The sequence below is a fragment of the Scyliorhinus torazame genome, chromosome 12 (assembly GCF_047496885.1).
Source record: "Scyliorhinus torazame isolate Kashiwa2021f chromosome 12, sScyTor2.1, whole genome shotgun sequence".
NCBI classification, from domain to species: Eukaryota; Metazoa; Chordata; class Chondrichthyes; order Carcharhiniformes; family Scyliorhinidae; genus Scyliorhinus; species Scyliorhinus torazame.
The window spans coordinates 33959567-33985103 of record NC_092718.1 but is presented as its reverse complement, the minus strand read 5'-3'; the positions used below and the strand labels follow the sequence as shown (position 1 = coordinate 33985103).

At 46.3% G+C, this 25537-nt stretch overlaps 1 protein-coding gene across 9 annotated transcripts in view; it reads left to right on the top strand.

The window, feature by feature from the left end:
• myo5aa (myosin VAa) overlaps window positions 1-25537 on the top strand; it is a 275595-nt gene that overhangs the window by 227819 nt on the left and 22239 nt on the right. For 4 of the 9 annotated variants that reach the window (XM_072470649.1, XM_072470653.1, XM_072470651.1 and 1 more), the window contains 6 exons: window positions 5761-5838; window positions 7293-7491; window positions 12359-12433; window positions 13121-13214; window positions 17298-17444; window positions 20529-20683. In XM_072470649.1, coding sequence (XP_072326750.1) covers window positions 5761-5838; window positions 7293-7491; window positions 12359-12433; window positions 13121-13214; window positions 17298-17444; window positions 20529-20683 — 748 coding nt within the window. The remainder of the gene's footprint in view (window positions 1-5760; window positions 5839-7292; window positions 7492-12358; window positions 12434-13120; window positions 13215-17297; window positions 17445-20528; window positions 20684-25537) is intronic. The other 5 variants (XM_072470657.1, XM_072470655.1, XM_072470658.1 and 2 more) reach the window with 3 other exon arrangements.

The following is a 25537-nucleotide window of genomic DNA, read 5'->3' as shown; positions in this document are numbered from 1 at the left end:
CACCTTCAGACTGTGGGAGGAAACCGGAGCACCCGGAGGAAATACACATAGACACAGGAAGAATGTGCAAACTCCACACTGACAGTCACCGGAGATCGGAATTGAACCTGGCGCGGTGAGGCAGAAGTGCTAACCACTGTGCCACCCTGCATTCCTTTGGTTGTGTTTTTGGACGAGTTTGAATACTGTGATAATCACTGGCTTGACGTTGGCTGTGAAAAGGATCCGGATGGTGGCAACCCTTGAGAATTTGATCACGCAAACGTTTTTAGATAGTGCGTTTTACAGAAGTGTCCCAGCAAGCTCTAGGCAGCTGTAGGTCTGTGAGCACCTCATAGACGGCCTTTATAAATACACCTCTCTGAGTCAATCCATTAGGAACAGGGGAATCAAAATACAACTTTCTGTGCAGGAGATGTGTTTAATCTGGAAAGTAACAAAAGCATCAACAGAAGAAGCCCCAGCAAGGTGGACCCTGATCTGAATCAGCACATTGTGACTTTTTTCAGTGCTTGAACCAGTCTGTGAGTCAATAATTCACCACTGGATCTGACTCACTAAGGAGACTAGAATGAATGGACCAGTGACTGAAGACAGGAATTTAGTCCACAAATAACAAAATTGGATAATTGGAAAACTATCTTGTCAATTCTTGCCTGCTCATCACCGTATTGTGTTGTGTTGCTATGAATTTGTTCCATTGGTGTTTGAATACAAACTAAGATTAAAATATCAGATAACTGCAGCCGTGACTTATACAAGGGCACGCGGGTCAGCCAGAGGTGTAAGGCACCTTTTTAGTTGCAAGGCACCATAATTGCCTTTTTAGTTTGACATTTTCTAAATATTTCCTTGGGTTAGGGAGGGGCAAAACCAACTGGGATTCCTGCTCCTGATTCCAGCTGCTGCAAATGCACAGGTGTGGTTGATGTGAGAGACCAGCATTATGTTGGTTCAGGTGCAGTCCTCCAAAGTCAAATAGCCAAAGCGCACGTGTCAATTATCACGTGGAACAAATATCAGAAGGCATCCATAAGACGTAGAAGCATTAGTAGGCCATAGAATCGTTGAGTTTTACAGCACAGAAAATGTTCCTTCAACCCATCGTGTCTGCACTGTCCATCAAGCACCTCTCTATTCTTATCCCGTTTTCCAGCACTTGGTCTGTAGCCTTGTGTGCTGTGGTGTTTCAAGTGCTCATCTAAATGCTTTTCAAATGTTGTGTGGGTTCCTGCCTCCACCACACTTTCAGACAGTGAGTTCCAGATTCCCATCATCCTCTGGGTGAAGAAGCTTTTCCTCAAATCCCCTCTAAATATCCTGCCCCTTTCCTTATCCTGCCCCTTACCTTTAATCTTTCCCCCCAGGTTATTGATCCCTCGACTAAGGAAAAGTTTCTTCCTAGCTAAATCCCTCAATGTTTTGTTCACTTCAATCAGGTCCCCCCTTCAGCCTTCACTGCTCTAAGGAGAACAACCCCAGCCTCTCTTCGTGACTGAAAGGCTCCTGGTGAATCTCCTCTGCACCCTCTCCAGTGCAATCACATCCTTCCTACAGTGTGGCAACCAGAACTGCGCACACTGCTCTCGTTGTGGCCGAACTAGCATTTTATACAGCTCCGTCATAACCTCTCTGCTCTTATATTCTATGCCTCAGCTAATAAAGGCAAGTATCCCATATGCCGTCTTAGCCACCTTATCTATTTGTCCTGCTGCCTTCTGGGCCTTTTGGACATGCACTCCAAGGTCACCCGGCCCTCTGTACTTCCTGACGTCCCACTGCTCATTGTGTATTCCCTTGCCTTGTTAGTCCCACCAAAAAGCATCACCTCACAATTTTCAGGGTTAAATTCCATTTGCCACTGTTACATAAGAACATAAGAACTAGGAGTAGGCCTTCTGGCCCCTCGAGCCTGCTCCGCCATTCAATGAGAATCATGGCTGATCTTTTGTGGACTCAGCTCCACTTTCCGGCCCGAACACCATAACCCTTAATCCCTTTATTCTTCAAAAAACTATCTATCTTTATCTTAAAAACATTTACTGAAGGAGCCTCAACAGATTCACTGGGCAAGGAATTCTTTAGATTCACAATCCTTTGGGTGAAGAAGTTCCTCCTAAACTCAGTCCTAAATCTACTTCTCCTTATTTTGAGGCTATGCCCCCTAGTTCTGCTTTCACCCGCCCGCATCTATCCTATCTATTCCCTTCATAATTTTATATGTTTCTATAAGATCCCCCCTCATCCTTCTAAATTCCAACGAGTACAGTCCCAGTTTACTCAACCTCTCCTCGTAATCCAACCCCTTCAGCTCTGGGGCTAACCTAGTGAATCACCTCTGCACACCCTCCAGCGCCAGTACGTTCTTTCTCGGGTAAGGAGACCAAAACTGAACACAATACTCCAGGTGTGGCCTCACTAACACCTTATACAATTGCAGCATCACCTCCCTAGGCTTAAACTCCATCACTCTAGCAATGAAGGACAAAATTCCATTTGCCGCCTTAATCACCTGTTGCACCTGTAAACCAACTTTTTGCGACTCATGCACTAGCACACCCAGGTCTTTCTGCACAGCAGCATGTTTTAATATTTTATCATTTAAATAATAACCCCTTTTTGCTGTTATTCCTACCAAAATGGATAACCTCACATTTGTCAACATTGTATTCCATCTGCCAGACCCATCTGACCAACCCGGAAATATTGTCCTGTAATCTAAGGCTTTCCTCCTCCATTTACCACACAACCAACTTTTGTGTCATCCCTACGGTACACCACTGGACATGGGCTTCCACTCACAGAAACGACCTTCGACCAACACCCTCTGCCTCCTGCCACAAAGCCAATTGTGGGTCCAATTTGCCAACTTGCCCTGGATCGCATTTGGCCCATCGAGTCAGCATCCACTTGTAATTGATTGAAGTTTTACCTCAAAAAGGAATCAAAGGGCGCAATTCTTCCAAAACATTTCTAAGTTAATTTGTGACGGGTTTTTTGGGGGGAGTTTCCTGCCGGCTCTGCCGGTGAGTTCCCCACCGCTATTCAATGGCATTTTGGACGGGATTCTCCAATTGCCGACGCCAAAATTGTGTTCGGCAATCGGCCGGAGAATCCACCTTAACGCTGGAATCGGGGGCGGAGCTGTTTTGCGATGCTCCGCCCCCTCAAAAACAGCGTACTCTGGGAGTACGCCGCATGCCATATGGACGGCCTCAGGACGCTACCTGAGGCCTTCCCCCGATGTTCCACCCCCGATGGGTCAAGTCCCCGACGGCGTAGGACACATGTCCTCACAACCTTCGGGGACCTCGCGTAGCGGCTGCGGACTCGGTCCAGCGCCACCACAGTCGGGGACTTTGGTGAATCTCGCGAGGTGCGGAGACTGTCTGGAGGCTCGCTGGAGGCCTCTCCCAGGATTCTCTGGCTGCGTCATGCTCTCGCTTGACCGCAACGCGGCCGGAGAATCGCACCCAAAATCTTCAGGATGGAAGGTGAGTCGGGGCAACATGGCTTTAAACTAGAATGTTTGTGTTTTATTGTGAAAAGGGATTCCTCTCGGTGTGCCAAGAATCATATCAATATTTCAGTTGAGCGAGTGAATTGTAGCTCTTGGCTCCAGCTTTTGGGGATCTTTTTAAAATAGCTTACCTGTCACAACTTCAATTTAGCTGAGTTAATGATTAACTGAATGATTTTAATTCGGAGCAAAATAAACAGCGGAAGTTAATAAATTTATACGGAAGGTGGATGTTTGGGCTTTATTCTGCTGTGGGGTGTGCAGCATAACAGGCCGCCCAGGCTACATTGATCCCTTTTGTTGTCACGGGGACAGAGTCATTCTCACAATTTGAGCAGTTGCCTGTATTACAAAGAACAAAGAAATGTACAGCACAGGAACAGGCCCTTCGGCCCTCCAAGCCCGTGCCAACCATGCTGCCCGACTAAACTACAATCTTCTACACTTCCTGGGTCCGTATCCCTCTATTCCCATCCTATTCATGTATTTGTCAAGATGTCCCTTAAATGTCACTATCATCCCTGCTTCCACCACCTCCTCCGGTAGCGAGTTCCAGGCACCCACTACCCTCTGCGTAAAAAACTTGCCTCGTACATCTACTCTAAACCTTGCCCCTCTCACCTTAAACCTATGCCCCCTAGTAATTGACCCCTCTACCCTGGGGAAAAGCCTCTGACTATCCACTCTGTCTATGCCCCTCATAATTTTGTAGACCTCTATCAGGTCGCCCCTCAACCTCCTTCGTTCCAGTGAGAACAAACCGAGTTTATTCAACTGCTCCTCATAGCTAATGCCCTCCATACCAGGCAACATTCTGGTAAATCTCTTCTGCACCCTCTCTAAAGCCTCCACATCCTTCTGGTAGTGTGGCGACCAGAATTGAACACTATACTCCCAAGTGTGGCCTAACTAAGGTTCTATACAGCTGCAACATGACTTGCCAATTCATATTCTCAATGCCCCGGCCAATGAAGGCAAGCATGCCGTATGCCTTCTTGACTACCTTCTCCACCTGTGTTGCCCCTTTCAATGACCTGTGGACCTGTACTCCTAGATCTCTTTGACTTTCAATACTCTTGAGGGTTCTACCATTCACTGCATATTCCCTACCTGCATTAGACCCTCCAAAATGCATTACCTCACATTTGTCCGGATTAAACTGTTGGTGCTTCAGAAGTCGGCCCTCGTATCAAGACCTTGATTTTTGTTCTTGATGTCAGCTCAACTGCAAGAGGATTGTACCAGTGCACGAGTTGGGAATAGGAGGGTAACTTTCTGTCGATGGTGGATGGCCAGGCTTCACTAAATGCTCCAACTGTTCAAAAAGCACAATATCTTCAGGACTGTGTTAAACAATGTCTGATATGAAAACGGAAAGTGCTGGAAATACTCAGCAGGTCTGGCAGCATCTGTGGAGAGCGAAACAGATTTCCTGGTCCTTCCCGCCTGCGGGATCTCCTGGTTCCATCGAAGGGGATCCCTCACGGCGGGTATCCGGAAGTGGCACAGGCGATCCACACACAATGTCGTAGACCTCGGCGGGGCTGTAAGATCCAGTGGCGAGCCACTTCCACTGCCAGAAAACGTTCCGCGGTGGGGGGGGGTTAGTGTCAGAAAATCCAACCCAGCGTTAAATGTTTTGAGTTGAATATTAAGACAAAGATGGATAGATTTTTGAACAGGAAAGGAATGAAGAGTTACAGTGAGTGGGTAAGTGGAGCTGAGTCCACAAAAAGATCAGCTATGGTCTTATTGAATGGAGGAGCAGGCTCGAGGGGCTAGATTGCCTACTCCTGCTCCAAGTTCTTATATCCTTATGACTCCTTCTTCCATTATCTGCAGTACTTTGCTGGTATTTGTGTGTCACCGTGGTAATGACTAATTTTGTTAGTGCTAGGCAAAATCAGTCACGTAATTTTGGTCATTCCTTTTTGGATTGCCATCTACTTTTGGCTGATTATGCCTCTGAAGCGCATGTTTGTTTTTTTAAATGGTGAAGTTACCATAAAATTACAAGTTGCTGATGGCACATTACCAAAGTGCAAACTTTTGATTTCAAAAGTAAATGTGAAATGAATATTGGATGATAAGTTAATACTTTAATAGTGCAATCTCAAATGATCTGACTGTGTCTCCCTTTTGCATGTTGCCATCATTTGTGAGCCTCGTCATTAACATTTCATACTCATTCCCGTCATTTGTCCCTTCTTTCTCTGTTTGCGTTTTTGTTCTCATTGAAGACCATCACAGGATTGCCATTTACTGAATGAGGATGGAGAGCTTTGGATGGCTTATCAAGGGTTAAAACAAGCCAGCAGGTTACCACATTTATACCTAGGGTCTTTCTGCAGCTACACTTTTGTTTTGTCACTAACCAGAAATCTTTGCTGTGCACTTGCCTTCTGGAAATATGCTTTGGCACGTTTTAATGTTAAGTGTTAATGTTACAGTGAAAAACGCTCAAACTCATACATGTAGAGTTAGACTTACTGTGTTAACAAGGCTTAAAGCAGAAAATGTCAGTATTTATCATTGCAAACAAAATCCAGTAACGTGTGGTGAATTTTAATTGAACATATTAATGGTTACTTCAAAGTTGAACCTTTTTGATGCACATTTTCTGCTTGATGGCAATGTAATCCTTTTTTAACAGCTGTATACTGCTAATTCTAGAATAACAGAAGTAAGGAGGTAGTTGTGAAATCTTCCCTGGTGGTGGCAGCTTTTGAAACCTTCAAGCATGTCCGGAAAAGACCCTTTTCTAAGTCAAGGGTGATTGAAGAAAGATCAGTTGATGGAGGATTAATTTTGATTTCACTGCAAAGATCGAAATGCAAAGGAAGGGATTGTGCTCTGTATTAACGCACTGTCCTCTCACTTCCAGTATTGCAATCTAGTCAAAATTAGTGACCCTCTGTGAAAAGAGGCCAACTCAACTCTGTTTCTAATTAGCACAATGCAAAATTATACCTAATCATCAATCTTACTCCAGCACTTCACTGTATGGGAAATGTAAATATTCCACTAATACAAAAAAGAACACCTACCCTGGGTCTGAAATGGATTGGTTGGGTAGAGTAAAGGGAGCTCTGCTCTATAGGGTGGTACTAAACCCCGATGCTGGGTGGTTGTAATGAGAAAGTCCCTCAGTGCTAGCATCCCTTATCTTGTCTTGTGCAAAGTTTTTGTAAAGTTTCATGTAATTAAGTGAAATATAAATGTTATCATTGATTATGGGCAGGAAGCAAGTAGATTTTTTAACCTCATGCTTTCTAGTAGAAATGCCATCACCTCTCATACAATTAACCTGGGCTGCAATAGTACTTCAACTCTCCTGGAAACGCAGTAGTAACCTCTCACTAAAACCATGTTAATTTCGTTTTAAGCCAACTGAAAGACACAATCTTCAATATGCGTCGAGGAGCTAGTTTCTTGTAGCTGTTATTGTTAGTGCCGTTTTGCTACTTTACGCACGGAGGACCTCACAAAGTGGCACATCCCAAGTGTTTGATATTAAAGTTACTTAAGGTCATCATTATGTTCAATAGTTGATAAATTAAAAGGAAATTTGAGTTCCAAGCTTTGTTTTTTTTCTAAATCCCGCATTATTTTAGTTCATCCACTTGCCTATATCGCTTTGAGAGGTCTGAAGTATGTTGTGCTCTGAGAACAGCACAAAAGTAGCAACTAGAACCTAGTTGGCAGTGTTGATTCAGAAAGGTACTGTGGCAGTTTTATAATGTCTTCCCCCCCCCCCCCCCCGCCCCTGCAGATTGCTGGAATCGCAGCTTCAGGGCCAGAGAAAGAATTATGAGAATGAGTTGGAGATTTTACGTGGGGAAGTTCAGAATCTCAAGGAGGAGATAAATCGTCAGCAACAGCTTTTGGCCCAGAACTTGCAACTGCCGCCGGAAGCCCGAATTGAGGCCAGTCTGCAACACGAGATTACTAGGTTAACCAATGAAAATCTTGTAAGTATTACCTTGTTTTTAACAGACCAACAGTGCTTACAAAATACATCAGTGTAGGTAACAAACCAATGTTTGGCACTATTCTACATGTGCAAATTACAAGCCTTAATGTTGAGGTGCTCGGCATTGACGACTATAATTATATGCACAGCGCCGGTAGAATTATTCACTCAAACCTTCTGATCTGAGAAAAATGAGCATGTTTTTTGAATCCATCACTGTAAAATACTACAGCTCAATAATGGGGCTAGGTGTAGAGTTTAGTCCAAACAGGAACAGTTGTTGATGTTGGCCATGTATTATATAAGAGAAGAAAATATATTTTTTAAATGTAACTTAGTAACATTTAGTCATCCAGCATTGCCCACAGAATGTGAAGTAACTTTTAGTAATTCTGTCATATTGTGATTGTTTGTGTGGTTTCTGATGATGACAGGCAACACACAACTCCCAATTTTGCTTTGGAGGTGTGGCAGATTATGCATGCAGCTAATCGTGGTGCACCATCTTGGCAATGGATCTTGGTGGTGGGAACTTTACTACTTCTGAAGGGCCACTTTCTCACTGCAGAAGGTCTTTGTCTTTTCTGAGATGGTCCATTCGGGAAGAATCATCTTCCAATCAGATTGCATCGTTGAGTTTTCTGAATGAGGTGGCCAGCATAATGCAGGTTCTAAACAGGAAATACACAGTGAATAGTGCAATCGATTCCCAATGAAGAGGGGATCTATCATATTGGCATTTTCACATTAAATGACTTATAACACTAAACATGTATCTACCCCATTCCAATTTTTACACTTCCCATGTCCAGCTAAATAGTCGTGCCTGTGAGCAGTGGAGCGAAATGTTCCTATCTGCCATTTTCAATATTGTTATCACAACTTGCAGAATCCAGGTATGGTACATGCCAGCCAACGACCTCTAATTCCCCGGGTCCATGTAAAAACGGAGGTCAATGCCTTCAAAACTGATGCGATACGAACAAAAGCGAATAGGTAGATGGTCTCTCCACCTCCTCTTTGTATCTGAGAATGGGGTGGTTGTACTCTAACCTCCAACGTTAGCTACAATTTTACAATGAATGCATTAATGCTATTTTGCATAACACAAAGTCTAAATGAAAACATCTGCTTCAACTTAGTACTTGTAAATGCATCCTTATTCAGTAACTGAACTGATTCAATGATCTATCATAAACTAGTGCCCACACTAAACTTTTTAATAAATTGCACATGGTGTCAGGATGTTGGAGCTCCATGTATGTTGTGCCAGAAATTTAGGATTTGTGCATGTGAGACGTATCTTGGCTCTCAGTGAAAACTGGGTCTCTTCTCAATGGGCAAACCAAAGAGCAAGTTGTGTTGAGGGCAGCATTGATTGAAGTAGGGGAGAAGATTGTCACCTTGGGTCCTCGGTCAGAGAGCACGTAGCACGGGGAGAGAGGAGGGCAAAAATAATAAATCAAAGAGAACAGAAGACACAATCAGTTGCCAAGTATCAGATAGCAAAGACAAATTGGTGGATGTATTTAAATATATAGCAAATTAATGTGTTCCTTTATAAAAACAAAAACCTCAGCCATACCAGTTCAAATGTTTATACTGAAGAGGTGCAACTTTATAAATGGACAGCAAAACGGAGCAGGGCTCTGAGAGCTGATAGTCACTGTTACTTGATGGTTCTGTCAGTGGATGCACTTGTGTTTTGGTTGCACTCAGCCAGAATTCCTGCGTGTCAGGTGAGGACTGGTGAAGCTTGGCTATGATGGTCAAATAGAGAGAGACGATGCAATCTCTCCATCACGCCTGCAGTATAGTACCCAGTGAAAACCAACACCTACAGGAGAGAGAGGGAAGAAGATTGTGCAATCTCAACAGGAATGTTGCTGTGCTAATGAAGTACAGCAGGTCAAAATGGAATAAACTGCGAATACAGATGATCGGAAATAAAACAAAGTGTTGGCATTGCACAGCAAGTCAGTTGGCATCTATAAAAAGAATAGATGGGTTATGACATGAATTCTGACACCTGGTATACAGCCAACGCCAGAACTGTGTCTTAGCTCTTTACAATGCCGATTGACCTGATCTGTGTTGTCAGCATTCTTCCTTTATATTTCTGTATCATATTTGAAAATGATACTTAATGCACTGTTTTTCCTATTTGCATTATTTCATAAGACCATAAGACATAGGAGCATAATTAGGCCACTCGGCCCATCGAGTGTGCTCCGCCATTCAATCATGACTGATATCTTTCTCATCCCCATTCTCCTGCCTTCCCCCCATAATCCCTGATCCCCTTATTAATCAAGAACCTATCTATCTCTGTCTTAAAGACATTCAGTAATTTGGTCTCCACAGCCTTCTGCACAAAGAGTTCCACAGATTCACCATCTTCTGGCTGAAAAAAATCCTCCTCATCTCTGTTTTAAAGGATTGTCCATTTATCTGAGATGATGTCCTCTGCTTCTAGTTTTTCCTACAAGTGGAAACATTCTCTCCACGTCCACTCTATCCAGGCCACGCAGTATCCTGTAAGTTTCAATAAGATGCCCCCTCATCCTTCTAAACTCCCAACGAGTACAGACCCAGAGTCCTCAACCGTTCCTCATACGACAAGCTCTTAATTCCAGGGATCATTCTTGTGAACCTCCTCTGGACCCTTTCCCAGGCCAGCACATCCTTCCTTAGATACGGGGCCCCACACTGCTCACAATACTCCAAATGGGGTCTGACCAGAGCCTTATTTATCCTCAGAAGTACATTCTGGTCTTGTATTCTAGCCCTCAACATGAATGCGAACATTGCATTTGCCTTCCTCACTGCCGACTGAACCTGCACGTTAACCTTAAGAGAATCGTGAACAAGGACTCCCAAGTCCCTTTGTTCTTCTGATTTCCTAAGCATCTTTTCATTTAGAAAATAGTCTATGCCGCCATTTCTCCTTCCAAAGTGCATAACCTCACACTTTTCCACATTGTATTTCATTTGCCACTTCTTTGCTCACTCTCCTAGCCTGTCCAAGTCCTTCTGCACCCCCCTTGCTTCCTCAATACTACCTGCCCCTCTACAGATCTTTGTATCATCTGCAAAAGTAGCAACAGTGCCTTCAGTTCCTTCCTCCAGATCATTAATGTATATTTTGAAACGGTGTGATCCCAGCACCGACCCCTGAGGCACACCACTAGTCACCGACTGCCATCCTGAAAAAGACCCCTTTATTCCCCACTCACTGCCTTCTGCCAGTCAGCCAATCCTCTATCCATGCCAGGATTTTACCCTTAACACCATGAGCTCTTAACTTATTTAACAGTCTCCTATGCAGCACCTTGTCAAAGGCCTTCTGGAGATCGAAATACATCATGTCCACTGGTTCTCCTTTGTCTTAACTTCCTTGTTTTTCCTCAAAGAACTCTAACAGATTTGTCAGACATTATCTCCCCTTGACGAAGCCGTGCTGACTCAGTCCTATTTTATCATGCACTTACATGTATTCCACGACCTCTTTAATAATGGACTCTAAAATCTTACCGATGACCGAAGTGGGGCTAACCAGCCGATAATTTCCCGTCTTCTGCCTCCCTCCCTTCTTAAGCAGTGGTGTTACATTAGCCACTTTCCAGTCCTCTGGGACCCTTCCTGCCTCCAGTGATTCCTGAAAGATCATCACTAATGCCTCCACAATCTCCTCAGCTATCTCTTTTAGAACCCTGGGGTGTAGTCCATCTGGTCCAGATGACTTATCCACCTTCAGACTTTTCAATTTCCCCAGTACCTTCTCCTTCGTGATGGTCACTGCACTCAAATGGAATATTTTCATTTCAGCATTGTTGGGACTGTAGGAAATATGCTTACGTTCATGCTTAAGTTTGGAGGAAGGGGTTAGCTGGTTGCACTTATTACACTTGCAGTTACCAAGATCATATTGCACTTAATTCTCCTGCTTAATTTCAAATATTTTCTACAAAGTAATGTAATATCAAGACTTACAGTCGTAAGACAATAAATTGTTTAACAGGAGTTGCTGCTGAAGAAATAGAGGAGCAGTAAATTTAGGCTTAATGCTTGAACACTTTACAAACAGACCATTCTTAAGCTACAGTGGCAAACCCGCATGTGCCCTGTACTTCACAAGATGGCAATGAAAGTACCCTCAGACTGTTAACTTCTAATTGTATCGGAGACGAATTAGTCACGCAGATAAGAAAATACACCATAATTTCATGCTGTTAATCTTTTGAGCGGCCACTGAAGTGATGCTTCTTCAAACAGACTGGCAAATTCTCGCGATTCGTTTCTGATCCTGTTGAGGCAGCATCTTGTAGCAATCCTGCTGATCATCCACAACGCAAGTTGTCCTTGATTTAGCTTGTGTTGTATGTGACCTGTTATAGCTCCTGCTGGCCATGTGAAACTCCTGAATGATAATCAGGTTAGCTTGGGATTCAAACCCAAATAGCGTCACTCGGAAATTAAGGCTTAACTGTTTGACTGGCGCGACAGGAATGACTTTTAGTAGCTTTTGAATTTCAAAAGAAATGCACAAATTTAAAGAGAAGAACATAGAACACGCGGGGCTGGATTCGCCGTCGGCGGGATCCTCCGCTTCGCCAGCAGCGCCCTCATACCCGCGGATTTCCCGACGGTGTGGGGGTGCCCACAATGAGAAACCCCATTGGCCGGCTGCTGGGACGGAGAATCCTGCTGCCACCTAGGGCGCACTGCACCCGAAAACAGGTGCGTCGGGACAGAGAATTCCGCCCATTGACTCCTGTTAAATAACTGTTGAATATTTCCCATTCTGCTGGCACAATTTCTAAACCGTTTGGGTAACAGCACGAATCTCACCACTATTTTTGCAGTATTATGAGGAGTTATATGCAGATGACCCCATGAAGTATCAGTACTACAGGATTTCGCTTTACAAACGGATCATTGTATGTAGATCAAACCATTGCTGGCCTAAATTGTTCTCTTCCCACTTTCTCTGTCCGGAGCACTAACAGAAGAATGACTTTGCCTGTGCACCTCCAAAGAAAAGTCTATGTTTTTTCCCCTCTTATGTATTGTGGCTACACAACAACTTGCGATTTTACTGCCGTCACTTTTAACACCGTGCAGCAATGTATTTTCAGCAAAGTTTATTGCTAATTCTGTTGTCTTGGTGTCTCAATGGAACTAAGTCATTGGTTTAGAGTGCAAGTCAATTGGCATTTATTTCCATATTTATTTTTTGCTAACCTTATGCTGCTTTTAAGATTCATTTCCCCAAATAATCTAGGTGGGCTTTTTCAACACTGGCATTGCCCAAGTTGCACAAATTGGAGAAAGCATTTACTAAACTCACAGTTGCTTCGTTAATTGGGCAGATGTCCATCGGGGGGGTGGGGGGGGTTCTGTCAGTCATGTTTACAGCTCTGTGAAAGTGTATCAATTAACCACCGGCTTCATTCACTGTGATTCGCACCTGTCTGTGCCTAACCTGTTCATGCCAGCAATCTTTCCTCGCATTATGCTATTTTACTAATCCTGTGTGTTAGCAACCTTCACTTGCAGTAACATCGCTTCACTTGCACACTATAGTCCAGAATGTTTAGTCTGGGTCTCTTTGCCCTTTGCTGCAGGATCTCATGGAACAGCTGGAGAAGCAGGACAAGACAGTCCGGAAGCTGAAAAAGCAACTGAAAGTTTTTGCCAAGAAAATTGGTGAACTGGAAGGTATGGCTAAGTCAGGTGGAATCAGACTTCTCCCAAAATAGCTGCATGTGAGTAAAATGAGAACAAAATAAGCAGGAAATTAGCACAGCCCCTGTTCCGACAGAATACTTTGGATAAAGGCAAATGCTGGATAAAAGCGGGCACTGGAGATCTGAAATATAAACTGACAGGGCTGGAAATGCTTAGCAGATGTCGCAGAATTGTGGAGATGTGTAGCAAGAGTTAACATGTCCAGTCTGATTTTTTTTTGTTGTAAAATATTTTTATTCTCCATTTTCATATTTTCTTCAGAATTTACACCCCACCAACAAACAGTAAACGGTAACGAATACAATGTTAATCCCCTTATTAACAACAACGATTCCATCCTCCCACCAACCCCCAAACAACGGCCCGCATGACAATATAAGCATCAAATATAACAAACTCTCCCAAGGAGGGAAAAAGAAAAGGAATCGGGAATCGCCTATGGTTACCATAGACATATATAGCCCATCCCCCCCCTAATATTCAACGCCATCCAATCCACGAAAGAGTACCATGAATGACACCGATGAATTGTAGACACCACCCCCCCCCCCCTCCCAGACTCCTCCCCTCCACTTTCTCTTGTAAACTCCTCCCCCAACCTCGGTTCCTTCCCCCAACTTTTCACCCCGGCTAGACTCACCAAAACCTGTTTTACCAGGCTCCGATGGCAGCAGCCCCTCCACCCTCCTCGTTCCTGTTCACTGGCCGGCTTAAAGCGGCCAGCGTGGAGACGCCTGCCCGGGTCTCTTTCCCCCTTGCCGGGTCCCAGGAAAAACGAGAAATCTCCTTTGCACACAACCCTAGCATACACACCCAAGCCCCAAAGAACCATCATTGCAAATGAAAGTCCCAACTCTTCCCTTGTCCAAATATACAGCGTCGACTCATTTAGTACATACACCAACATGCAGTGAGAAAATAAAGTTACGTGAGGCTACATTGGTACACGACCCGCTCTCAGTCCCATTTCTCAATTCTGCCACAGTCCTTCTGCCTTCGCAAGCTCCTCCGCCGTCCCAAAATAAAAGTCCTTGGATTTGTAGGTCACCCTCAACTTAGCTGGGTATACTATGCTGCACTGCACCTTGCTGATGTACAGTGCCTTCTTCACCCGGCTGAAGGCAGCCCGCCTCCTCGCCCGCTCCACCGTAAGGTCCTGATATATGCATATATCCAGCTCCAGCCCACTGCACCACCCGCTTCTGCTTTACCCAGCACAGGACCTTCTCCTTCACGCTGTACCTCCGGAAACACAGTTACTACTCTTGGCGGCTCACTCGCCTTTGGTATAGGCCTCCACGACCGATGAGCCCGATCCAGTTCGTATCGAGAAGGAGCGTCCCCCTCCCCCAATAGCTGCACTAACATCATGGCAAAATACTCCGTTGGCCTCGGGCCTTCCACCCCTTCGGGCAGACCGATGATCCTCAGATTCTGCCGCCTGGATCTGTTTTCCAGGTCTTCCATTTTGGCTCGCAGACCCTTGTTGGTCTCTATCACCTTCCGCATCTCCTTCCCCATCGAGGTGAGTTGATCGCTGTGCTGCGATAATACCTCTCCCACTTCCTTCAGCGCCTCACCTTGCTCACGCACCTCCGCCGCTGCGCTTGATACCGGGGCAATCGCCTCCTCCACCAGGACTTTCAATACTGCCCCCATTTCCTTCTTCATCACTTCCATGTGTTTTGTGAACTGTTTTTCAAGTTCCACAGCCAACACCGTAGTCATTCCTTCTGCTGTGAGCAATGCGGCCTTCTCTGGTGCCCCAACCTCCGCTTTCCTTACAGTTCCTGCGGTGACTTTTCCACTCGCCCGCGGACTTTGGTTAACCCCCTTTTTCACGGCCATTTTTTTCCGAAACTTGGACATTTCTCCTCCCTGTGCCTTCTTACAGCTTTTACAGCCTCCGGTGCCCGTGGGACCGGGCGTTAAAACCCCCAAATTTCTATTCCCGAGCGGGAGCCCTCCAGTGTGCGGCTGCCTCCCGCCCGCTGTCACCGGAAGTCGTCCAGTCCGATATGACTCCTCTTCAGAACCGAAGAGAGGCAGAAATGTGATGGGCTTTATGCTGTTGGAAAAGGGGTCAGGATCAGGTGGGGCAAAAGGGAAGGTCAGCTCTCGGTCAGGGGGCGGGGAAGATTAAATGACGGTCGTAATGGAACAGAAGGCAAAGGGAGTAGTAATTTGCTGTGAAATATTCCTTCTGTTTTGCTTTCTTCAATAAGATGAGTTGTTTAGAAAGTTATGTTGAAAATATAGGCTGGAATTCTCCGGCCGTTTGCTGGGGTGGGTGGGATTCCCTGGTCCCACTGGCAGCGCAACCCCCATCTGTTTAGCACAGGGCTAAATCGCTGGCTTTGAAAGCAGACCAAGGCAGGCCAGCAGCACGGTTCGATTCCCATACCAGCCTCCCCGAACAGGTGCCGGAATGTGGCGACTAGGGGCTTTTCACAGTAACTTCATTTGAAGCCTACTTGTGACAATAAGCGATTTTCATTTCATTTCATCTGGGGGTTTCCCAGCGGCATGGGGGGACTTCAATGGGAATTCCCATTGACAGCGAGAGGAAGCAGAGAGTCCCGCCACCAGCGAATGGCGTGCCAGCGAGAAACACACTGCTGGGAGCCTGGACAATCCCGCCCATAGTCTCAGTGACTTCAAGTTTGCAGTCTCTTGCCTGGCAAGGTCTGGTTTTTTTCATGTTTTTATTGAAGTTTTTCATTTATAACATTTTTATTCATTCATGAGATAAGGAAAGGTTTGTTTTTTGTTTTATTCATCAAGGGATACAGGCATTGCTGACAAATCCAGCATTCATTACCCCTTCTGAAATGCCTTTGCAAAGATAGTTATGCAGCACCTTCACAACCAATTGAGTGCCTCTCTCCCCCAAAGATCAGTGGAGGCAGGGTCAATTCATATTTTTATCACTGAGCTAGATAGATTTTTGACTAACAAGAGAGTTGAAGGTTATCGAATGTCGGTAGATAGTGGAGTTGAGCCATATCTTATTGAATGGTAGGCTCGAGGGGCTGAATGGCCCTTATCTATATGTTCCTGTTGGGTCAATCTGTTTGGAGTCAGACACCCTGCTGTGTGTCTAGGGTCGCACATAGGCCAGACTGGGGAAGGAGGCCAGATTTCCTTCCCTAAAGGACACTAGTGAACCAAAAGGGGGTTATTTCAAGGTCACCATTACTTTCACCATTACCATTAAATTCAAGATTTATTTAAATAATTGAATTGCAAGGTCCTCAGCTGCCCTCTTGGGGGTTGAACTCATGAAATGCAGATCAGTCCAGGCCTCTGGATCACCAGTGCAGGAATATAATCACTATATCACTGCACTGTGGATTGATGGGCAGCACAGTAGCACAAGTGGATAGCACTGTGGCTTCACAGAGTCAGGGTCCCAGATTCAATTCCCCGCTGGGTCACTGTCTGTGCGGAGTCTGCACGTTCTCCCCGTGTCTGCGTGGGTTTCCTCCCACAATCCAAAGACGTGCAGGTGAGGTGGATTGGCCATGATAAATTGCCCTTCGTGACCAAAAAAAGGTTAGGAGGGGCTATTGGGTTACGGGGATAGGGTGGAAGTGAGGGCTTAAGTGGGTCGGTGCAGACTCGATGGGCCGAATGGCCTCCTTCTGCACTGTATGTTCTATGATATAGTACCTTGTTCCATAATAAATTGCCTTCTTCCTATCTGAAGTTACTCTGTTACCGCTATAATTTATTTGATATCGATAGTATAATTTTTTAAGTGTGACTTTTGTTGCTCAGTTAAGAGATTTTGTGGAAGTCAATATTTTTGAAAGAATGCAAAGTAGTACTCTGTGAAGTGGGAGTATCAATCGGGACTTTAATTTAAGTTACTTTACGGTGCGTATGAAGATTTACTCACAGATTTGAAAGTTTGTTTCCCAGTTTGTTTCTAACGTATATTGTCAGAGTAATACCTTGTAAAATAATTAAGGCCCGTTCCTCCTTAAACAACGTGCGTGCGACGCTCCACATAGATAGCTCACTTGTCCGTCTTGTTTTTCTTTGTAATAGTGGGTCAGACGGAGAATGTATCTCCGGCTCAGCTAGCAGATGAACCCATCCGTCCTGTGAATATTCCAAGGAAAGAAAAAGATTTCCAAGGAATGCTGGAGTACAAGAAAGATGACGAGCTGAAGCTTATCAAGAATCTCATACTAGGCAAGTCTGCCCTTCTATACTCTTAGTTGTGTTGGTTAATTTATCATTAGAAACGGGTCCCCTAACCGACTGTTCAACAATTTTAATATGGTGGCATGTTGTGTCTGCAATTTAATTCGGTATTCTTGTAGAAATGCTCCCTGTCCTAGATTCAACCAAATTTGGAATGATAGCAAACAGCAATGGGGACAGTATAGCCTAGATCTTCCTCCATTGGTGTCACTTAGACTGGGCTGAAGTGTCCTGTGTACACCGAGCTTTCCAAGATTTGCCCCTTTGCACACCTTCAGCACCTCCAAGTTTCCCTCTGAATCGCACACCAACCTGACTTTTCAGGACTGGGTCAAATCCTCAAACTCCTCCCCAGCACCACTGTGGTAGCCCCATCACTGCAAGCATTGCAGCGGTAAGAAAACCAGCTCAGCCACCTTTTCAGGGAAACTGGGGATGGGCACTAAATGTGTCATTGTCTACATCCCCAGAGCAAGTAATCTGAAAGAGTGAATTTGAACGGACAGGTGGGGCGCACTGGAGGTGAAAATCATAGTTAAACAAAAATTCATTGGGAATGATTGTACTGAAGAAATAGACATACGGCTGGATTCTCCGCCGGCGGGATGCTCCGTTTTGCCAGCAGCCCGGGGTTTCCCGATGACGGGGGGCTGCCCCACGATGGGAAACCCCATTGACCAGCCGGCGTAACGGAGCATCCCGCCGGCGTGCTGAACCAGAAATGTGGCGGCGCGGAGAATCCAGCTCATGAATTTCAAAACACTTTGGAAAAATCTAACTCATTTGGAGGAATTGCGAATGTTTAACAAAGAGCGGACTAATACCACCAGACAGAAAAGTAAAAGAAACCCATGGACTGAATTTTCCAGGGATGGCAGGGGAGGGGTTGGTGTGGGGTTGGGGAGCAGAATTTTCCAAGAGGCCACCACAGGATTGGCGGGCAGCTCCAATCAGTCCCAGCAGCGCCAGAGCTCAGTAGTGGGCACTGCCGAGGTTTCGAGCAGGCCCACGGCTGAAGAGGAGGAGGATCCCGAAGAGAGTTAAGTCAGGGGTACCGGTGTATCGGACGGGGAAGTATCAGGGGCTCCAGAGGGGTGGTCAAGGGGGCTTGGGAGGATGGGTTTTAGAAGCTAGCGGGGAGGAACAAAGAGGAGTGTATCATTGTGCGGGGGCGGGGGCGGGGGGGGGGGGGGGGGGCCCTATGCACGCTGGGCAGCCCCCTCTGCACGCTGGGCAGCCCCCTATGCACGTTGGGCAGCCCTTCCTGTGTGGGCATCATAATATTCCAGACAATTGGCTTGGTAACGAGCTCCATTGGCCGTTAATTAGTTTCTTTTAAATGTTTACGGTGCCCACTCACCTAGCCTATTATGAGGGACAGCTCTAGGGTGGGCAGGAAGGTGGTGGGTTTGCCACCCTTTGTATTTTAAGTGGCTCCTTCCGAAAATACATCCAGAGGGGTACCATAAAATCCAACCCATGTTGCAGACACCAGTCTGTGGGTGATGAAACAGCTGGAGCCCCTGTCTATTGGTTAAATACATTTCTGCTTTTCAAGGCTGTTTGTTCTGATTAGGTTTAGCAAATGGAGAAGGCTGCTCTGATTACTGCCAGTTCAGTGGAACAAACTCTGAAGGCGGCAAGAGGTTTTTGCTACCAATCAAAACACTGCGGATGCGGGAAATCTGGGACGCGATTCTCCGCTCCCGCGCCGGTTGGGAGAATCGCCTGGGTCGCCAGATTTTCCCGCGACGCCGGTCCGACGCCCTCCCGCGATTCTCCCAAGCGGCGAGAACGGCCCCGTCGAGTTCCGCGCGGCGCAGGCCGGAGAATCGTCCGAGACACCCAAGCACAGGGCTAAATCGCTGGCTTTGAAAGCAGACCAAGGCAGGCCAGCAGCACGGTTCAATTCCTGTACCAGCCCCCCCCGAACAGGCGCCGGAATGTGGCGACTAGGGGCTATTCACAGTAACTTCATTTGAAGCCTACTTGTGACAATAAGCGATTTTCATTCATTCATTCATTCATTCATTCAAATGGCGATTCTCCGGCACCCCTGCTATTCTCAGGCCCGGATGGGCCGAGCGGCCAGCCCAAAACGGCGGGTTCCCCCCGGCGCCGTCCACACCTGGTCGCTGCCGGCGGGAACAGCGCGGGAACGCTGGGGGGGGCAGCCTGCGGGGGAGGGATCCTGCACCGGGTGGGGCCTCAAATGGGGTGTGGCCCGCGATCGGTGCCCACCGATCGTCGGGCCGTCCTCTCTGAAGGAGGACCTCCTTTCTTCCGCAGCCCCGCAAGATCCGTCTGACATCTTGCGGGGCGGACTCGGAGAGGACGGCAACCACGCATGCGCGGGTGACGGCAGTTATGCGGCGCTGGCCGCGCCATGTATGCGGCGCCGCCTTTATGTGGCGTCAAGGCCTGGCGCGTGTAAATGACGCGACGTCACTCCGAGCCCATTATCGGGCCCTGAATTGGTCGGGATAGGGGCCGTTTCGCGCCGTCGTGAATCTCAACGGCGTTCACGACGGCGCGAACACTCTGCCTCCATTTTGGAGAATCCCGCCCCTGAAACTTGGAATGTTCTGCTGTCCATTCCTGAAAGCAACAATATAAATTCCTGTTCTCAGATTGGGGCAAAGGGCTAGTCTATTTTCTCGGTTCATTGATAAGAAAATTGCAGCTGGGACGACCGAGGAACCGTGTGATGTTTATCCGGCTATATCACCACCAAACATTCATCCCTGGTACAGAAATGAGAAACTTGCCAGGGAGGGGTATCGGTGATCTGGCAGCCTCCCTGCAGTGCGGGTGTACAGCAGGTGTACAGCCAAACTCCCAGCAAACCTCTGCTACACATTAGCTTAGAATCGAATAGCACCACCCCCAAGGTTGTGGAGAACTCCAGGTCTTCTCTTCCGTTTCGCTGAATCTGTGCCAGTGAGGAATGCACAGTCGGTAGATACATCAAACAGCCATCGCCCTCTGGTTTGTGCTTGGCCTGTAGCTCTTTAGCTGACACCACCTTGTCGGGTATCTCTGAAATTAAAATGTGCTCCGTTTAAACCACAGAACTAAAGCCTCGTGGTGTGGCTGTCAACCTGATTCCTGGACTGCCAGCTTACATCCTGTTTATGTGTGTACGTCATGCTGATTACATCAATGATGACCAGAGAGTACGATCCCTGCTGACGTCAACTATTAATGGCATCAAGAAAATCTTGAAGGTATGAAAATTCTTTTTATGGATAGTATGGATCTGGAAAATAATCTATTTACCTTTACAGTACAATAGTAAATCACATAGATCAGCAGAAACTGTGAATTATTGGGCGCGTTTTACTGGCTTGGTGTCACGACGGACTTGGTGTTGCGCCGAGTCCGTTGAATCTCGCGAGAGGCTTCTCGTGAGATTTGTGACGCTCAAGACTTCGCGGGAGATTCAACCGAATCTCGCAAGACGTCATGATCCGGATTTTGCCCTCATTGGGCGAGATCCAGATATGCATATTTAAATGAGCTATTAGGCTCATTTAAATGTGTTGCCGGATTCTCCCAACGCCAAAGGACTAACAGCCGCATATGGGAGACCTCGCCAAGACGCCATTTAGGACTGGAGTACTGGTTTCCACAAACGTGGACCAGTTGTAAAGGCCCCTGGGGAGTTCTCCCAGGCCCATAGAGATCCCTGGGTGGTCGGGAACAGGGCACAGTGGTATCCTGGCACTCACGCTGGCACCACCACGCAGGCACCCTGGGGCGTTCCTCGCCGAGGCCATAAAGTCCCGTTGAATAGAGGGGACTTTAACGCCGAGAAACATCCCGCCATAGGCTCCTGAAATTGGACATCAAATCTTTTTTGTTGAATCGAACCCATACTGCCATTTCTCGCCCTGGTGCATTTGTACTACTTGGTTTGCCTTTCCAGGACCATACACTCGACTGCTGTACTGTACAGTTCATTCTTTGTTCGCAGTATAAGTAGTGACAGCAAATGCTGGAAATGTGCACCAAGTCCATCAGCATATGAAAAGAATTAAGATGGTTTAGCGTAAAAGCAAAATACTGTGGATGTCGGAGATCTGGAATAAACGCAAAGTGTTGGAAAAACTCAGCAAATCCGGCAGCATCAGTGAAGAGAGAGAAAAAGAGAGATAACGGTTCAAGTTCAATAAGACTCTTGTTCGGAGTTGCTAAGATTGTTTAGCATTTCAGATCAAGGGAGTGGCCTAAATTTACCAATTGGTAACTTGTTTAAATAATTGGAATAATGCCAGTTTATTTCACTGGGAAAGCCTAGGCTTCATTGTCAGACATTATGTTGTGTTTATGGGTAGACGTACCTCTGGTACTCGGCCTCCAATGTTCTGCTGTTGGAGCTGCACCAAAATGATAATATTCAGCAGTGCACAGTACATTGCCAACCACTGTAGGCGCATCATCTAATCTCACTACCCTCGTTGATCCCAGTTGATATGTAAGTAAAAGTAAGTAAAGTCACCATAGTCCCAGGTGACCATAGGCTGCTTTGCCCTTTGAGGGGGAGAGCTGACTGGTGATGATTCAACCTGAGAGTCATCACACCTCAGGTGAGGGGCAAGGTTGAGAAGGCGGGGCCTTCATAAATAACTTCAGCCGATACGGGGACTGAACCCGCTCTGTTAGCCTCGCTCTGCATCACAAACCAGCTGCCCAGCCAACTGCGCTAAACCGGCAGAACATTAACATGAATGCTCCCTTATGGTGACCAATTATATCCATTTGACAGGAATTATTTATTCTGTGCTTGTATATAAGCAGTGACCACTAGAACTGGGGATGAAGAATATTTTAAGGAATAACTGATGTTGGCTGCTCGATAGAACAATTTTTAAAACAAATATTCATTGACATGATGTGGGCGTCGCTAGTTAGGCCAGCATTTATTGCTCATCCCTAGTTGCCCTTCAGAAGGTAGTGGTGAGCTTCCTCCTTGAACCGCTGCAGTCACTGAGGTGTAGGTACACCGGCAGTGCTGTTAGAGAAGGGGTTCCAGGATTTCGACCCAGAGACAGTGAAGGAACGGCGATATATTTCCAAGTCGTGATGGTGAGTGACTTGGAGGGGAACCTCCAGGTGGTGGGGTTCCCAGGTATCAGTTGCCCTTGTCCTCCTAGATGTCAGTGATAGTGGGTTTGGAAGGTGCTGCTTAAGGAATCTTGGCAAGTTACTGCAGTGCATCTTGTAGATGGTACACACTGCTGCCACAGTTTGTCGGTGGTGGGGTGTTGAATGTGTGTGGAAGGGGGAGCAATCAAGCGGGCTGCTTTGTCCTGGATGGTGTCAAGCTTCTTGAGTGTTGCTGCACTCATCCAGGTAAGTGCAGAATATTCCATTATCTGGATGAGTGCAGCTCCAGCAACACTCAAGACCTGACCTGTGTCTTGTAAATGGTGGACAGGCTTTGGGGGTCAGGAGGTGAGTTACGCACTGTAAGATTTCTAGCCTTTGCCCTGCTCTGGTAGCCACAGTATTAATATGGCTAGTCCAGTTCAGTTTCTGATCAATGGTAACCCCCAGGATGTTGATTGTGGGGGATTCAGTGATAGTAATGCCATTGACTGTCAAGGGGCGATGGTGAGATCCTCTCTGTAGGAGGTGATCATTGTGTGTCACAAATGTAACTTGCCATTTGTCAGCCCAAGCCTGGATGTTGTCCAGGTCTTGCTGCGTTTGAACGTGAACTGCTTCAAACGCCATCTAGCAATACTGCACCTGAGAGCCAAGAAACTGGGAAATACAGGATAGATGGTGGAACTCTGTAATATGGTGTTTATACAAAGGGTAGGATGTAGGAACTAATGATGTAGTGAATGATGTAGTCACAGGTTTCCCGGACATTGGATTAACCTCCGTTTATTGTATCCACCGTGCACCTGGCAAGTTAACTTGTTTATTCAATGTGTGTAAAGCTCAGTGACTAATATAGATGTCAGCGGACCATTGCAATATCTTACAATTTTCAGTAAAATGTCGATGAGTCAAACTCACGGGACATAAAATTCAGCTGGTGTCAATGGTATCAACCATTTCAGACGGCAGAATAGCAAAAGCAACAATACCTGTGATTCGCCAAAATTCTGCAGTGGTTGATTCAAGTTAGTTGAACTTTTGTTTGTCGCAGAAACATAATAACCAAAACCCCTTGTAAAAGTGGTATTTCCATGACGCAAGCAAGCTGGCCTCGTCCACCAGGGGGGTCATGTGCCGACTAATCAGAGCAGAATGGATAGACGGGAATGTACTCAAATTTCTATGTGAAGTGTCATTGAAGTTTAGTGAAATGTTGTCAATTGGAGAGAAGATGAAGTTGAAAGGGGCAGTGAAAAATCGTTAAAGAATGGGAGATCGTACCATTCTGAAAGCCAAGGTGAACACCTTGAAACAGTTCAGCAAACGGATCTTCACTTCAGCAAGGAAGAGGGTGAGAGCAAATGCAACACGAGGGCACAGTGGTTAGCACTGCTGCCTCACGGCACCGAGGAACGTGGTTCAATTCTGACCCCGGGTCACTGTCCGTGTGGAGTTTGCACATTCTCCCCGTGTTTGCGTGGGTCTCACCCCCACAACCCAAAATGATGTGCAGGGTAGGTAGATTGGCCACGTTAAACTGCCCCTTAATTGGACAAATGAATTGGGTATTCTAAATAAAAAAAATAAAAAAAAATGATGAGAGCGGCTGCCTATCCTGACATTGAAGCACTGCTAATGTGGTTCAAGGCACCCTGAGCAGTGAATGTTCCCACCTCCGACCCAAGGCATAGTGAAGATGCTGGGACACATGCAGCGGGATTCTCTGACCCCCTGCCAAGTCGGCAAATCCCCCCGCCACTGCGACGCTGGCTGCCGTATTCTACAGCGCCGTTTTTCGGGCGGGGGCGGGGTTCATGCCACGCCGGTCGGAGGCCATTGGCAGCGGCCCCCGGCTTGCGCGAGACCAGTATGGGGATTCTGACAGAGGCAACCATGGAGACTTATGCAGAGGTGGATGCTGCCATACAATGGTAGAGCTAATGGATGATGCCACACAGATGTAGTATATCCTTTAGCCCAGGATACCAGTGATACTAAAGATTCCAATGAATGCTTGCACACTCGTCCTGACCAAAGCCATGAAGGTTGTACCGATACTCTGCGATTTCACACTGCTGCACGAAACCATGTTTGCATGTTTTGACGACATTGACCAACTGTACTGTGCACGTCCGAAAACAGCATGCTGAGCCGAAAAAGAAGACAGCTTTTCTTTTTTTTGATAAATTTAGAGTACCCAATTATTTTTTTTCCAATTAATGGGCAATTTAGCGTGGCCAATCCACCTAACCTGCACATCTTTGGGTTGTGGGGGTGAAACCCACACAGATATGGGGAGAATGTGCAAACTCCACGTGGACAGTGACCCAGAGCCGGGATTCGAACCCAGGTCCACAGCGCCGCAGTCCTAGTGCTAACCACTGCGTCACATGCCGTCCCTTAAAACAGTTTTTCTAATGCCAAATCCCAGCCTTTTTGCCCATGGTAAACTGTGAATAAATGATGTAAAGATTTTAACTCTTTTAAAGTGTCTTTTACTCTGTTTTTTTTAATTTGCCATTTGACTCTGAAAAACGGGAAGTAATGAGTTTTCGACTTATTCAATATGCAGCATTTGAAATTCAAATTTCATGTTGGGTTTGTAGGCATATTGGGTTCCATACAGACGCATTCTTGTGGCAAATTGGGCCTCCTCAAAGCTCTGCTTAGCCCACGTTTCAATGTTGCTCCCCTGGATTTGAGTCATCCAGAGTTTACTGTATGTCTGCTCTATAGTATGCAGTACATGCTGAGAATTGCCACTTAGAAACAGCACAATTCTCTGGCTCTGGGTAAACCGAGCTGAAGCTTTGCTAAGTTATATTCTGAAAACGCAGACCATAGAATGGATCCATAGAATCCCTACAGTGCAGAAGGAGGCCATTCGACCCATCGAGTCTGCACCGATCCTCTGAAAGAGCATCCTACCTAAGCCCCAGCCCTATCCCCGTAACCCCACTTAACCTGCA